Raw genomic sequence first — 15,833 nt, 5'->3', positions numbered from 1 at the left:
TATGGGTGGGGTGTGCTTCGGCGGGTCGGTGTGGACTTGTTGGGCCGAAGGGCCTGTTTCCACACTGTAAGTAATCTAATCTAATGTACTTCGGAGGCTATGGTCAAACCACATTTGAAGTATTGTGCACAGATTTGGGCCCCATATCTCAGGAATGATGTACTGGAGTTGGAACATGTTCAGAGGAGGTTCACAAAAAGCTTAACATAGGAGGAACGTTTGAGAACACTGGGTCCATACTTGACAGAGTTTAGAAGGATGAGGAGGGATTTAATTGAAACTTACAGAATGCTGAACGGCGTGGATACAATGGATGTTGGGGACATTTTTCGTATTGATGGGACAGACTTAGACCCAAGGGCACAGCCTTAGAGTAAAGGGAAGACCTTTTAGAATGGAGAAGAGGAACTTCTTCAGCCAGAGAATGATGAATCTATTGAATTCACTGCCAGAGAGAGCTGTGGAGACCAAGTCATCAAGTATATTTAAGATGGAGATAGATTCTTGATTGTGATTGGATCATGGGTTACAGGATTGAATGGTGGAGCAGACCTGTTGGGCTGAATGCCCTAATTTCTGCTGTCTTATAATATTTCATGACAATTTGTAAACAGTATTGTATAGAAAGCAAAAAATCTCCATCTGAAGTGATATCTGTTGCTTTGGTTTACTGCCAACGTACAGTTGCATTTTCCACTAGAGCACCAACTATTTTCAACCTTCCCAGTCTCTTGCTTCCACCCAACAAATCCAAAGCAACTCAGTAAAGGAAACACAAATGACTTCAAAATCCATGAGAGGACAGCTCCAGTTCTTATCAACACTCATATCAGTATCAATGTTTGAAAGACAGAACTCGAAAATTATCGAACTTGAGGTTTTCTGTTCAAAGTAAAGCAAACAAGACAGTGCAAGTGACAAAGAGGTACTTGAGGACTTAAGTAACTATCTATTTGCCTACAAACATTCATATAACATTCAACATGGAGTGCAACTTCAGTTTTGGCCACTAGGTGAGAGGATGTGACTGGGAGGAATTCCAATGTACTAAAGAAGTACTGAGAGAGGTGATGTAAATTACAAAGTTTATTGCTTTACATGTCCCTTGCTTTACATTGGACCATGATGACAATTATTTCCATATCCTCAAATTAAAAATAAACAGGGGCCTATAGTTTACCCAGTTGAAATCATGGTGACTACAGTTTAGGAGAGAATCAATTTCAAATAATTTGTGAAAAGCTCTCACATTTGATCAAAAGCAACAGTTTACCAAATAATCAGTATATTCAAGAATATGCTGAAAACTAAGGTGAGGTTGCTATGGGCATGTTCAGATTTTCAAGAACATATTTATTTGAGTTTAGCCATTATTCAACAAATGAGCTGAATCAGTTTACTGGATAACAGTGGTGCAATGTGGTTGACAATTAACTGCCCTACACAATGACCCTAATGGAAATGAAAGTGAATATAGCTCAGTCATAATCTTGTTGCTGACCTTCCATCAAGAGTACCATACGAAACAAAATCAAACAAAATCATTTGAAACAACTTCACTGTTGAATAAAGAGCATTTAATGAGGATAATATTACATATTAGTACATTTCAATAAAAACAAAATTGAATAAAAGAGCATTTGGATGATTTGATTCAACACAGTGCTGCAATCTGCATTTCTGTACAATATGTTCTCTTAATTATGAAACGAGGTTCAAACATGATCAAGTGAGGCTCTGTGCAGGAATTCGAAAGACCTACAAAAGATTAATATTGCTTGTAATTTATAAGCAGGCCAAATTGATCAGTAGGTTCTGATCAAGACTAAAGTCTTCACTGACATGGTACATGGAGTATCATCTCAGAAATGGACCACACTTATAAGAATGCACATTGAAGCACTTGAAGGGATCTTGTGATTTGGATTCAGTTGCATCTAGGTAGCATTCACACTATGAAGGATTAAGGAGCCGACAATTCCTCCCCCACTCCATCCCAGTTATGCATTCAGATGTGTGATACTGTAGAATTCATATTCTCTAATACTTCCTCATAAAGCCAACTTTGACTGAAATCCTGGGAGTGTTCCATTGCTTCAAAGAGTTCCTTGTATTCTTCTGGATGCACGTCACCTGTTAATATATCCTCTGGTAAACCTAGCTGTCTCAGTAACTTCGCTCCACTTCCAGGGCACCAAGACCTAAGCGATGATTTAAAAGCATTGAGAGGATTATTTATTTTGATATGATAATATTTTTCAATAACTAATTAACATTTAGCATGATTAGAAGCTGATACATTCAGTATATTGAGCAGTTATATCCAAAGAGGGCATAAGACATGAAGAAAGCTCAATTGAGAGTCATAGACCAACAAAAAAAAACCCTTCATCCCATCGTGTTTGCACCAGTTATCATTCACCTATCTACTTTAATCGCATTTTCCGGCACTTGGCCCATAGCCCTGTATGGTAAGGCATTTCAAGGGCTCATCAAAACATTCCTTAAAAGTCTTGGCAGTTCCTGCCTCTAATAATCTTTTAGACAGTGGGTTCCAGATACACGTCACCCCTCCTGCTCCTTATTTTGAAACTGTGCCCCGGTTAATGGCTCCTTCACTAAGAGAACATTTTTCTGATGTACCCTTCCTATTCCTCTCAGAACTTTGCACAACTCAATCAGATCGTGCCCCCATCACCACCACAGAGCCTTTTCTGATCCAAAGGAAGACAACCCCAGCCTATTTAGTCTGTCTTCACAGCTGAATTGTTCCAGCCTAGACAATATACTCGTGAATCTCCTCTGTACCCTCTCCAGTGCAATCACATCTTTTCTGTAGTATTGCAACCAGAATTACACAGTACTCAACAGGAACCTCCTTGTTTTTGTATTTAATGCCTTGACTAATTATGCCCCCTTAACCAGCTTATCCACCTGTCCTATTACTTTCAAGGATCTATGGACATGCACATAAAGGTTCTGCTATTCCTGCCTACCACTCAACCTGTACTCCCAGGCCTTGTTCGTCCTCCCAAAATGCATAATCTCATTCTTCAGGATTAAGTTCCATTTGGAAAGGAAGTGATTGTAAAAGTTCTGGAGATATTGCTAACAATTTGTGAACAGAAAGCTATCACTGATGAATTACTTCACATAACTGGACTGTCTCAAATTTGTGTCAACAAACTTCATCTACACCTTACTTGTATACTCATTTAGCACTGCAATTAGGATTCCAATGCTTACAAAAAAAGGTAGTAATTATTTGCTTCATTGTGTGATTTATTTTATTGAAAGAGGTTAACTCGAGATTACTGTTGACCTTGGTGAGAGGTCGATGGTGAAATCCTTAACATAATTAAACTGTTTGAGGTGAGACAATTTGACTAGACAAATATAGACAACATTAATTCCCAGCTATAAACTAAGTACTGAAAACCAGATGGCTGCTTGATGCAGAGTTAAGCCCGCCCTTGATAAATCTCTCATCTGGTTACTAACCTGTATTCCGTTTCAACAGAAAGAAAATTAGGTCCCACTGTTACATCTTGCCCAGTTATACAAAACAATGCACAATGCCTCAGAATGTAATCCAGCTTAAGGATCATAAATTACATTTAGTTTAATCTCTGTCAGAATTTCAAAACAGAAAGCATTTCAAAATCTATCACATTGCTATGGGATCTGGAATCATGTGTCGGCTAGACCAAGTGAGGATGACAGATTTCTTTCTACAAGGACAATCATGAACCAGATGGGTTTTTAATGACAAGCTTGCATGGTTATCTTTAAGAATCTTCATCTTCAGAATTGTATAAATTAAACTGTCACTTTCTGCCCACGTAGAATACAAAACTGTATTTCCAGAATATGAGCCTGGAGCTCTGGAATAATGGTCCAGTGACATTAACATCATGTCAAAACTACCTCATCAATAAGATAAAAGAGCTCATGGTGTTGGAGGTAGTATATCAGCATGAATAGAGGATTGGGTGGCTTCTGTTAGGAGTTGGAGTAAGGGGCATATTTTCAGGATGGCAACCTGTATCTAGTAGTATGCCACAGTGATCAGTGCAGTGCTATGATAATGTACAATATATATTAATAACTTGGATGAGGTAAGTGAATGCACTACAACCAAATTTGTGGATGGCACAAAATGGTAGGAAGGCACGTGGTGTGGATGTCACAAGAAGTCTACTTAAGGATTTAGACAAATTATGTAAGGATGCACAAAACTTAGCAGGTGATATACAAGTGGGATAGAGACTTTGCACTTTGACAGGACGTACAGAGGAATTGATTATAATTTAAATGGAGAAAAAGCAGTACAGAGGGATTTGGGGCTTCTTGTGAATAAATCACAAAAAGTTAGCGTACAAGTTCAGAAGGTAATCGGGAAGGCTATTGGAGTATTGGCCTTTATTGAAAAAGGTACTGGAGAGACAACACACAGTGTAAAGAATTTTGTACCTCTTATCTAAGAGATATATTGGCACTGGTGGAAAACGTTCAGAAGGTTGATCCCAGGTATGAAGGGATTTTCATTTGAGGAGAGATTTTGAGTCTGTACCCAATGAAGTTTAGAAGAATTAGGGGCAACCTTAGTGAAACTTAAGACTATTAAGGATCTTGACATGGTAGATACAGAGTGGTCAATATGCCTTGTGGGAAGGTCTAAGACCAAAGGGTATAATTTCAGAGAAAGAGGCTATCCAGTTAGAATAGAGATTAGGAAGAAGGTTCTTTCTTCTTCCCCACCCCCCCCCCCCCCTCCCCACTCCCAACAGAGGGCTATTGAAGCTGGGTCGTTAAGAATACCCAAGGCTGGGAAGAACAGATTTTTAATTAGCAAGGGGAGAAAGGGATATGGGAGAAAGGGCAGGAAAGTGGAGTTGGAAATTAATGATATCCTTGAATGGCTAATCAGACTTGATGGGCCAAATGGCCTACTTCTGAACCTAAGTCTTGTGGTGTTATTGACCTGCTGCCCTGAATACCACCTAACTGCTCAGTTGATCATTTTTGCCAAATTTCAGCTTCAAGTAATAATACTTCTCTCCCTCAATGACATCCCAATCATACTTAAAAAGTGATTCAATCTCATTTGACAGTCTTCACTGGCACTGCATACAGTAAAAGATAGGAAAGAGAAACCGGATTTTCCTCAAGACAGTGCTTTACTTGCTGAAGTCTTTTATACTTACTCGAGTCGGTCAATTAGTTTAGCTTTACGTTTTGTAAGGCACTGCTTCAGCATCAGAACCAGCGTGGATGAATTGGCAGCTGTCAAGGTTGGAGTGAATAAGTCTTTGCGTGGAGTTAGTCGCACAAGACACAAGTGATCATTGGTTAGCTACAGAAATTTCAAAAAAGAGACAAAAGAATTAACTTCTAACATACCACTACTTTTTTCAATGAGACGATACAATGTGATTGACAGCAATACAGGTAGAATTGTATACTTTGCTGAAGTATCTACTGTAATTGGTTGACTGATTTAACATGTAAAGGTGAAAACCATTTCACATAATGTGAATACAGAGGAACCACGATTATCCAAATGAGATGGGCGGGCCCTATTTTGTTTGGATAATTGATTATTCGGTTAATTGATTCAATGCCTCTCCTCTGGGGCTTGGAGTTTTCTGTTAAGTCTGCTCCCCGTTCAGGAGACTAGGCAGCAGCACACTACGCATGAGCCCAGCCTGCCCCACAGCCCTGTGCAATACCACGCCCCCCCCACCCAAACCCGGCCCCCAACCCAGTTCAACACTGCCCACCGCACCCCCCCATCCGCCCCGACCTCCCCTCCCCCACCTCCAATCCCGTACAACACCGCCCCCTCTCCCATGCAGCCAGACTGGACACCAACAACAAGACTGTTGCTGCCGCATTTTTGGACGTGTAAATCTCCAAATAGCTAGCGGGTGCATGCACACTCACAACTGCAACTTTTTGACAGCTTTCACCTTTGCCCTGAACCGGACAATGTTGGAGACATCATCGGGCAGTGGCGGGCGGGGGGGGGCGGGTTTGGGTAGGGTACAGCCTGTGTAGAACTCCAGGCAAAGTGTGGGGGGAAAGAGGGGGCACGCAGGCAGTCAGAAACAGTGCCTGGGCTCCCATCGATGTCCACGACTGCTTTCGGCAGCATTTCAGTAAGCAGAGTTCTTTTTTAATCACTGTAAACAAAAGAAGAGATCAGTGTTGGAAACACCTCTTTGATGTAATGTTTCTATTGGGACCTTGAGATCTCCTTCGGATAATCTGATATTTGAATAACTAATATTCGGATAATCAAGGTTCCTCTGTATTAACTAACATTGCTTATCACACATTTTATACTTTTAAAAGTGGCAAATACTAACATCAGAAAATAGGATGAATCTTGCAAAAGATTGGAAATACCTGGATAATCCAAATATTGCTAACACCAGACAGATCAAAAGCTTAAAACCTCATAACAAGTTTACCCAGACAAATAGTAAACAAATTACGAAAGCAGATCTTTTTTCTTGGTGCACAGATGACAGTTTAAAAACTTGCATTTGTTAAATGGAAGTATTCAGAATGACATTTTCAGCCTCTAGTAAGTAACAAGCTGAACATGATTACTGCTATGTTATCAATTTGTTTCTTTAACAGAATGGATAGTGCCCTAGAATATTTTCCCCAAGTGAAGGAGCATTTATTGTTACATACAATCTGCAGTACAGAACTTCTACATAGCCACACTGAACTGTAAAAAATAAATTCTTCAAAGAATTTGTACTTCATCACACTCAAGACAACCAAGTACTTACTGAACTTCGTTGTATCCCATATCCTCCATTTTTAGAATTTGTAGCAAAGGATGACCATGGTTCCTAAAAAAGATAATTTGTTTAGAAATATTAAACACTTACAATTAAATTTTCTAGTTATAGTATTGCTACTATAAACATTAAACATTCAACCTCAAGTCTCAAAGTGTGGCACAAAATAACCCTTTAAGACCATTATATCATGGCGAGGGTACAACCAACTAATTAGAAAGAAGAGTTGGCTGTTTTGTCAATTTGATAAAATCATGGACAATTTAATCGTGGCATTAAGTCCACTTTTCTCCCTGCCTCCGTAACACTTAAAATGATTCTTTGATTAAAAATTTGAACTTACAGGTACATCCATGGTGCTATGAGAAATGGAGTTTCAGGATATAGGAACAGTCATGTAGTTCCAAGTTAGGAAGGCGAGTAGCTTAGAGGTTAGTGGCAAGAGGTGGTTTTTTTTGCCCCTCTATGCATCCTTTGTACTTATCCCTTTAAAAAACTGAAGTCATGGATTTCTAAGTTGCTGCAATGCTGTCACTGATCCTCTTCACCACTGAAGCACAATGTTGAATGTGGCAAAAAATGCATAATTAAGCAGTCTATCCTGGATAGTGTATGCTTCTATAGCTGTTGGAGCTATTCCAGACAAGTGGAGAGTATTCTTCACTTCCAAGTTGTACCTTGTCCTGATGAACACGCTTTGGAAAGGTTGGAATTTTACAGGTTTGTATGAGATTCCCCTTCATTCTTCTAAACTCTGGTGAATATAGTCCTAATTGATCCAGTCTCTCCCACACATCATTCCCACAATGCCAGAAATCACTCGAGTCAACCTTTTTTGCATTCCCTCAACAGTCAAACTGTCCTTCCTTAGATAACGGAGACCAAAATTACATGCAGTACGCCAGATCTGGTTTTACCAATGCTGTACAGTTGCAGCAAGACATCCCTGCTCATGTTACTGCTCTTTCATTGGATGAGATATTGAATACAATAGAGGTGTCATGAAGCTGCTCTTTCAACTACTTTCAGAAACAGGAAAGGCAGACAGGCAGAATAGTCAAATGGATAAGTTAAAAACAAGTTCCTCTGGTGAACAAAGACTGCACACTGAGTAATATTTCAGCCTGATAAAGTTGAATGGATTTACTGGACTAATCTATCATTTCAAGAGCAACAACTCAATACTTTTGATTCATATTTTAAATGGCTACAGAAGTAGAATAATCCATTTTATACAAATCCAGTGAAATTCACACCAGCTTACTTTCAGATGAGAACCTTGAATCCCCATACCAGTCACTAATATTGAAACTTCACATCATATAGGATAAAATGTTACACAAGCATAATTTTAGTCCACAAATGTCTTCGTGATGAATGAAAATGGTGGTGACAAAGTGGACTTGATACTGGACTATGAATCCAAAGATTCAAGTAGTGCATTCCAAGTTGGTGGCACAGAAATTCAAAAAAGCCGGATTTAAATATCCAATGATGATCACGAAAATACTGTTAATTACCGCTAATACCCACCTGGCTCACTAGTATCTTTATGAAGGAATTTGCTGTCCCTACTTAGTCTATCTGACCGATGACACCAAACCAACAGCAATAAATTTGACTTTTAAATGTCCTCCAAAAAGGCCCACCAAGCCACTCAGTTGCTTCAAGTTGCTAGCAAACCTCAAAAGGAATAAAGTTGGATGTACCACCCCGGCAGTGACATCGTCATAAGAACCAACAATGGCAATTCAGTCCCATCATCTTACAAATCCACTACCATTATTTTTGGAAGGAAAAAGGTAGCTGATTCATGCAAACACTACCACCTCCAAGTTCCTCTCAAATGTACTCACCATCTATCACGGATATATGTTGCTCTGTTTTTAGTGTTGGTCATTCTAAATCCTGAAACTTTAAGAGCACTGTGGGTGTTGGGATAAAAATTCTGGGTTTTGTGTAAAGTTTAGGTGGAAAACACTGAACTTGGGGGAAAAAAAATGGTTTCAGCATTAGTTTAAATTATGTCTGTTCTGCAGGGACCTTAGATGAAGGCAGAAGTGTAAAGCATTTATGTCTGAGAAACAGAACAGTTTAGACCACCAGGCACAGGAGCAGAAGCAGGCCCATTGAGATGAAAATTTATCTGATAATTGTCAACTTCGATTTCTCACCTTGTCCCATAACCCTCAATTCCCTAGCTGATCAAAAATTTGTCTAGCCCAGCTCTGAAGATATTTAAACGACACAGCCTCTATATCCAACTGTGATAAAGAATTCTACAGATTCACGAGATCAAGAGAACAATTCCTCCTTATTTCTGTCTGAACTGGGCAACAGCTTAATCTGGGATTATGTCCTCTGGTCCAAGACACACTGATTCACTAATGTCCTTTTTAGGAAAAGGAAATCTGCTGCCCTTACCTGGTCTGGCCGACATGTGACCTTAGCCCTGTAATGTGGTCTGACCTTTAACTGCCCTTTGGGCAGTTAGGGATGAGCAATAAATGCTGACTTAGCCAATGATGCCTACATGTGAACAAATAGATTTTAAAAAACTTGAAAGTTTATCCTCAGTTTATTTTCTCTTTTGATCTTTTTAAAACACCTTTTATTGCCTTTTAAAACTTGCCCAATCCTCTGTCTTACCACTAATCTTTGACACATTGCATGATTTTTTTTCCTTTCAGTTTGATGCTATCCGTTACATCCCTGGTTAACTTATCCCTTTCCTAGAATCCTTCTTTCACAACAAAGATATATCTCCCAGTGTAAGTCATAAGTATTTTCTTAAATGTGTCATTGTTCCTCAAATGTCTGTAACTAAACTCATTTCCTAGTTCCCTCCAACTAGTTCTGCCCTCATTGTTTTGCAATTACTCTTATTTCCAACGCAAGTTTCTCAATTGGAAACAGTAATAGTTCCTGACCAAAAGTGTTTAGTTAAAACCCTAAAAGGGGTTATTTGAAGCTGATAAACTTCAAACTTGGGTATTTGAAGGTGTCAGGAAAAGGTCATCAGATTCAAGAGACTGGGAGTTTAGGGTGCAGTCCAATTAAGCCGATACACACGATATAAAAGGAGATTCTCTCAAGTGTAAATACTGCAAAAAAAAAAGCTTTTGCGATTTGTAAATTTTTTTTACATATATGGGACTATATTTTTATTGTATTTCAAAATCTTTATACAGTCTGTTCTGATGATAATGTGATAGTTCTGTTCTCATGTGATCTCACGTTATTAAACTAATAGGACTGGAATCACGGTACATTCTGGATTAGTGGTGCTGGAAGAGATAAGCTAGAGGAGGGTGGGGGTGGGGAGAAAGTAGCATAGAGTACAATGGGTGAGTGGGGGAGGGGATGAAGGTGATAGGTCAAGGAGGAGAGGGTGGAGTGGATAGGTGGAAAAGGAGATAGGCAGGTCGGACAAGTGCGGACAAGTCATGGGGACAGTTACTGAGCTGGAAGTTTGGAACTAGGGTGAGGTGGGGGAAGGGGAAATGAGGAAACTGTTGAAGTCCACATTGATGCCCTGGGGTTGAAGTGTTCCGAGGCGGAAGTTGAGGCGTTCTTCCTCCAGGCGTCTGGTGGTGAGGGAGCGGCGGTGAAGGAGGCCCAGGACCTCCATGGCCTCGGCAGAGTGGGAGGGGGAGTTGAAATGTTGGGCCACGGGGCGGTGTGGTTGATTGGTGCGGGTGTCCCGGAGATGTTCCCTAAAGTACTCTGCTAGGAGGTGCCCAGTCTCCCCAATGTAGAGGAGACTGCATCGGGAGCAACGGATACAATAAATGATATTAGTGGATGTGCAAGTAAAACTTTGATGGATGTGGAAGGCTCCTTTAGGGCCTTGGATAGAGGTGAGGGAGGAGGTGTGGGTGCAGGTTTTACAGTTTCCCCTGCGGTGGCAGGGGAAAGTGCCAGATTGGAGGATGGGTTGTTTGGGGCGTGGACCTGACCAGGTAGTCGCGGAAGGAACGGTCTTTGCGGAAGGCGGAAAGGGGTGGGGAGGGAAATATATCCCTGGTGGTGGGGTCTGTTTGGAGGTGGCGGAAATGTCGGCGGATGATTTGGTTTATGCGAAGGTTGGTAGGGTGGAAGGTGAGCACCAGGGGCGTTCTGTCCTTGTTACGGTTGGAGGGGTGGGGTCTGAGCGCGGAGGTGCGAGATGTAGACGAGATGCATTGGAGGGCATCTTTAACCATGTGGGAAGGGAAATTGCGGTCTCTAAAGAAGGAGGCCATCTGGTGTGTTCTGTGGTGGAACCGGTCCTCCTGGGAGCAGGTCCGGCGGAGGCGGAGGAATTGGGAATACGGGATGGCATTTTTGCAAGAGGTAGGGTGGGAAGAGGTTAATCCAGGTAGCTGTGGGAGTCGGTGGGTTTGTAAAAAATGTCAGTGTCAAGTCGGTCGTCATTAATGGAGATGGAGAGGTCCAGGAAGGGGAGGGAGGTGTCAGAGATGGTCCAGGTAAATTTAAGGTCAGGGTGGAATGTGTTGGTGAAGTTGATGAATTGCTCAACCTCCTCGCGGGAGCACGAGGTGGCGGCAATGCAGTCATCAATGTAGCGGAGGAAGAGGTGGGGAGTGGTGCCGGTGTAATTACGGAGGATCAACTGCTCTACGTAGCCAACAAAGAGACAGGCATAGCTGGGGCCCATACGTGTGCCCGTGGCTACGCCTTTGGTCTGGAGGAAGTGGGAGGATTCAAAAGAGAAATTGTTAAGGGTGAGGACCAGTTCGGCCAAACGAATGAGTGTGTCAGTGGAAGGGTACTGTTGGGGACGTCTGGAGAGGAAAAAACGGAGGGCTTGGAGGCCCTGGTCATGGCGGATGGAGGTGTAGAGGGATTGGATATCCATGGTGAAGATGAGGCGTTGGGGGCCAGGGAAATGGAAGTCTTGGAGGAGGTGGAGGGCGTGGGTGGTGTCTCGAACGTATGTGGGGAGTACCTGGACTAGGGGGGATAGGACAGTGTCAAGGTAGGTAGAGATGAGTTCAGTGGGGCAGAAGCATGGTGAGACAATGGGTCGGCCAGGGTGGTCAGGCTTGTGGATCTTGGAAAGGAGGTAGAACCGGGCAGTGCGGGGTTCCCGGACTGTGAGGTTGGAAGCTGTGGGTGGGAGATCTCCTGAGGTGATGAGGTTCTGTATGGTCTGGGAAATGATGGTTTGGTGATGGGGGGGTGGGGTCTTCCACAAAGGAGCCTTCCACATCCAAAGTTTTACTTGCACATCCACGAATATCATTTATTGTATCCGTTGCTCCCGATGTGGTCTCCTCTACATTGGGGAGACTGGGCGCCTCCTAGCAGAGCACTTTAGGGAACATCTCCGGGACACCCGCACCAATCAACCACACCGCCCCGTGGCCCAACATTTCAACTCCCCCTCCCACTCTGCCGTGGCCATGGAGGTAGTGGGCCTCCTTCACCACCAGACGCCTGGAGGAAGAACGCCTCATCTTCCGCCTCGGAACACTTCAACCCCAGGGCATCAATGTAGACTTCAACAGTTTCCTCATTTCCCCTTCCCCCACCTCACCCTAGTTCCAAACTTCCAGCTCAGTAACTGTCCCCATGACTTGTCCGCACTTGTCTGACCTGCCTATCTCCTTTTCCACCTATCCACTCTACCCTCTCCTCCCTGACCTATCACCTTCATCTCCTCCCCCACTCACCCATTGTACTCCATGCTACTTTCTCCCCACCCCCACCCTTTCTTTCCACGCTTCAGGCTCACTGCCTTTATTCCTGATGAAGGGCTTTTGCCCGAAACGTCGATTTCGAAGCTACTTGGATGCTGCGCTCTTCCAGCACCACTAATCCAGAATCTGGTTTCCAGCATCTGCAGTCATTGTTTTTACCTCGTGGAATCATGGCACAGCCAATGCAGGTAAGGAAAGTTCGAATTCTACAAATCACAGTCTAAATTCTTAAATCACGTTTAAGCCAGTTTGTGCTGAAGAAACACATGTTATAACAGAACTGAATGTATTATGTTATATGCAAATAGCTATTTTGTTTTATCTAAATTTTATTTCCTTAATATTTTGTGGTAAAACGAAATCTCCAGACTGAGTGCTTATGTTTCAGTGAGAGACTATTTCATGAAAACAATAAAAAGACACAAAATGATGTGTTATGCTAAGTTTCAGCCTGAGATTTGACTTATCCAATAATTATCCACCTGTATGAGTGGCTTGCATGCAGGGATGAATATAGTACGAGTGAGTCTCGTCAAATTTACAGATACAGTAAAACAAGTGGGAAAACAAAGAAATAAGAAATTTACAAATGTATATGAATAGGTCAGGTGAATGGACCAAAGTTTGGCAAATGAAGTTTAATGTGGATATGTGAGGTTATTTATGTAGGTTGGAGGAATTGAAAATAAATTTATTATTTAAATAGAAACTTCAGAGTACTTTGGTGCAGAGGGATGTGGGTGATCACGTGCATGAATTGCAGAAAGCTAGTATATAGGTTGAAAAGGAAAGCAAACAGATCTTTACATTTATTGCTAAATGAATAAAGTAGTCAGGAAGTATTGCTGCAAATGTACAAGGCATTAGTGAGACCACATCTGGAGAACTGCATACAATTTTGGTCCCCTTATCTGGAGGGGATGGAGATATGTTGAAAACAGTTCAGAATAGGGACACTAGATTGATTTCAGAGAGGACAGATTTGCCTGAAGACAGATTCAGCAGTTTAGGACTGTATTCACCAGAGTTTAGAAGACTGAGGGGAGATCAAATTGAGGTATTAAGATGTTAAAAGGGGATTGTCAAAGCAGATGGAGATAGGATGTTTCTTTATCTAGAAGAAGAAATCTTGTTTTTGGTTAAAGGGTAGCAGATTTACAACAGATTAGAAGAAATTACTTCTCTCAAAGGACTGTGAATCTGTGGAATTCACTACCCCACAGTGAAGTGGATACCAGGACATTGAATAAATTTAAGGAGGAGATAAACATTTTTTAACTGGAAATGGGTTAAATGGTAATGAGAGCGGGGAGAAAAGAGAAGTCAAAGCTCAGATGTAATAAGCCACGATCGTATCAAGATTGAGCAAATGAATTGCTACGCCTCCTACGTATATTATAATATCATCATCTGCACCGAATGAACCATAGTCTTTCATAGTCAGCATACTGCCTACACGGCAATCGGAGATGGGCAATAAATACTGACCAAGTCAGCAAAGCCCACATCCCCTGAATTATATTAAAAATAGTCAAATCTCACCAAGGCCAGTGTGCAGTTGAGGTTGTATTTATAATATCTTGACACAATGATGTGATTTGTACGACGCATAATCATCGCTGATAGCAGAAACATTACTATATTTAAAAAAAGATCAAAATGAAGACATACATATAACACCGTAATCTACAACTTACAATCATATCATTAATTAGGGAAACAAATTCGCACCTTGTGCAACAGCTGTATTTCACAAGCCAACTGGTATAGGGCAGTTAATGCCTGATAGTGCTTCAGGTTTCCAGCCTCTGCTGTCAGTTTCTACATAGAAGATAATAAATTCTCAATTTCAACAACTGAATTCAAAAGCAAAAGATACAAAAGTTTTAAAGCATATTGACAAAGAGGACTTAACATACCGTGTATTCTTTCTCACTCATGAATATGTTCATTTCTATTCTTCCAAGCTGAAATACTGAAATCCGCTCGAACAGAGCATAAATGAGTTTCCAAAGCACGTTTCGTTCAGTTTTTTGTGGCAACATTCCAACTACTCTTATTTGTATATCTAGGAAAGGGAAATAACATTTTTAAATATATGCACTATTATAATTAACGTGATACTTACTGTGAATACTCAAGTAATAGTCTATCTCATGTAAATTTTGACCCGCTATCTTTGGCCAAATAACCTGGAATTTTCTATATATCATGGGTAAAAGTTGACCCTAGTTCTTCACAGATAACAGATCAACGTTTATGAATCAGTGTACCAGCTGTCAGGTCCAACTCCAGCTTTCCAGTATGCTGGTTGTTCCACTTCCCAGCCAGTCTTCCAGTCCATTGACTGTTGTGTTCCCCTCCAGGTTTTCAGAATTACTATAATTCGTTTTTCTTTTCATTATTCATTTAGAGATCAATTGGGCTTCTGCCAATGATATGAACTTTGACAGGTATGAATTTCAGCCCCTTAAAAAGTAGTGTTTTGGACTAAGCCAGACATTCTGAAGCGGCAACCCAGACCATCACTGTGCACTTACTGAAACAAATTGCAAAGTTAAAATTACCCGGAGTAACTTAGCTAGGTTGACTACTAGGTTTTTAAAAACTGGGAAATTTATTCACAAAATTACACAATGAAACACTAAGAACAGAATTAAAGAATCCCTACAGAACTCAGTCTATCCAAAGTAGACTTAATTATGCTGTTAGGAGAAAGTGAGGACTGCAGATGCTGGAGATGAGAGCTTAAAAATGTGTTGCTGGAAAAGCGCAGCAGGTCAGGCAGCAAAGGAACAGGAGAATCGACGTTTCAGGCATAAGCCCTTCTTCAGGAATGAGGAGGGTATGCCAAGCAGGCTAAGATAAAAGGTGTGGGCGCAAGTTTTGCATTTCTTGTGGTTGCAGTGGAAGGTACTAGGAATAGAGGTTGGGTTGGTTGGGGGGGGGGGGTGGATCTGACGAGGGAGTGGTCTTTCCGGAACGCTGATAGGGGTGGGGAGGAAAATATATCCTTGGTGGTGGGATCTGTTTGGAGGTGGCGGAAATGACGAAGGATGATACGATGTATCTGGAGGTTGGTGGGGTGGTAGGTGAGGACCAGTGGGGGTTCTGTCCTGGTGGCGATTGGAGGGGTGGGGTTCAAGGGCGGAAGAGCGGGAAGGGGAGGAGATGCAGTGGAGAGCATTGTCAACCACGTCTAGAGGGGAAATTGCAGTCTTTGAAGGAGGAGGCCATCTGGGTTGTTTGGTATTGGAATTGATCCTCCTAGAAGCAGATGCGGTGGAGGTGAAGGAAGTGGGAATATGGG

General features: G+C 41.7%; 1 protein-coding gene across 3 annotated transcripts in view; it reads right to left on the bottom strand.

The window, feature by feature from the left end:
- Positions 1-1,555: 1,555 nt before the first annotated feature.
- Positions 1,556-15,833, bottom strand: part of tfb2m (transcription factor B2, mitochondrial) — a 24,988-nt gene continuing 10,710 nt past the window's right edge. For all 3 annotated transcript variants that reach the window (XM_072580440.1, XM_072580438.1, XM_072580439.1), the window contains exons 5-9: positions 14,443-14,591; positions 14,255-14,344; positions 6,807-6,869; positions 5,208-5,356; positions 1,556-2,201 (exon numbers count right to left, since the gene is read on the bottom strand). In XM_072580440.1, coding sequence (XP_072436541.1) covers positions 2,009-2,201; positions 5,208-5,356; positions 6,807-6,869; positions 14,255-14,344; positions 14,443-14,591 — 644 coding nt within the window. In that variant the 3' untranslated portion in view covers positions 1,556-2,008. The remainder of the gene's footprint in view (positions 2,202-5,207; positions 5,357-6,806; positions 6,870-14,254; positions 14,345-14,442; positions 14,592-15,833) is intronic.

This window comes from Chiloscyllium punctatum, chromosome 11, assembly GCF_047496795.1.
Source record: "Chiloscyllium punctatum isolate Juve2018m chromosome 11, sChiPun1.3, whole genome shotgun sequence".
NCBI lineage: Eukaryota > Metazoa > Chordata > Chondrichthyes > Orectolobiformes > Hemiscylliidae > Chiloscyllium > Chiloscyllium punctatum.
The sequence above is the reverse complement of the archived record's forward strand: the minus strand, read 5'-3'. Positions and strand labels throughout refer to the sequence as shown.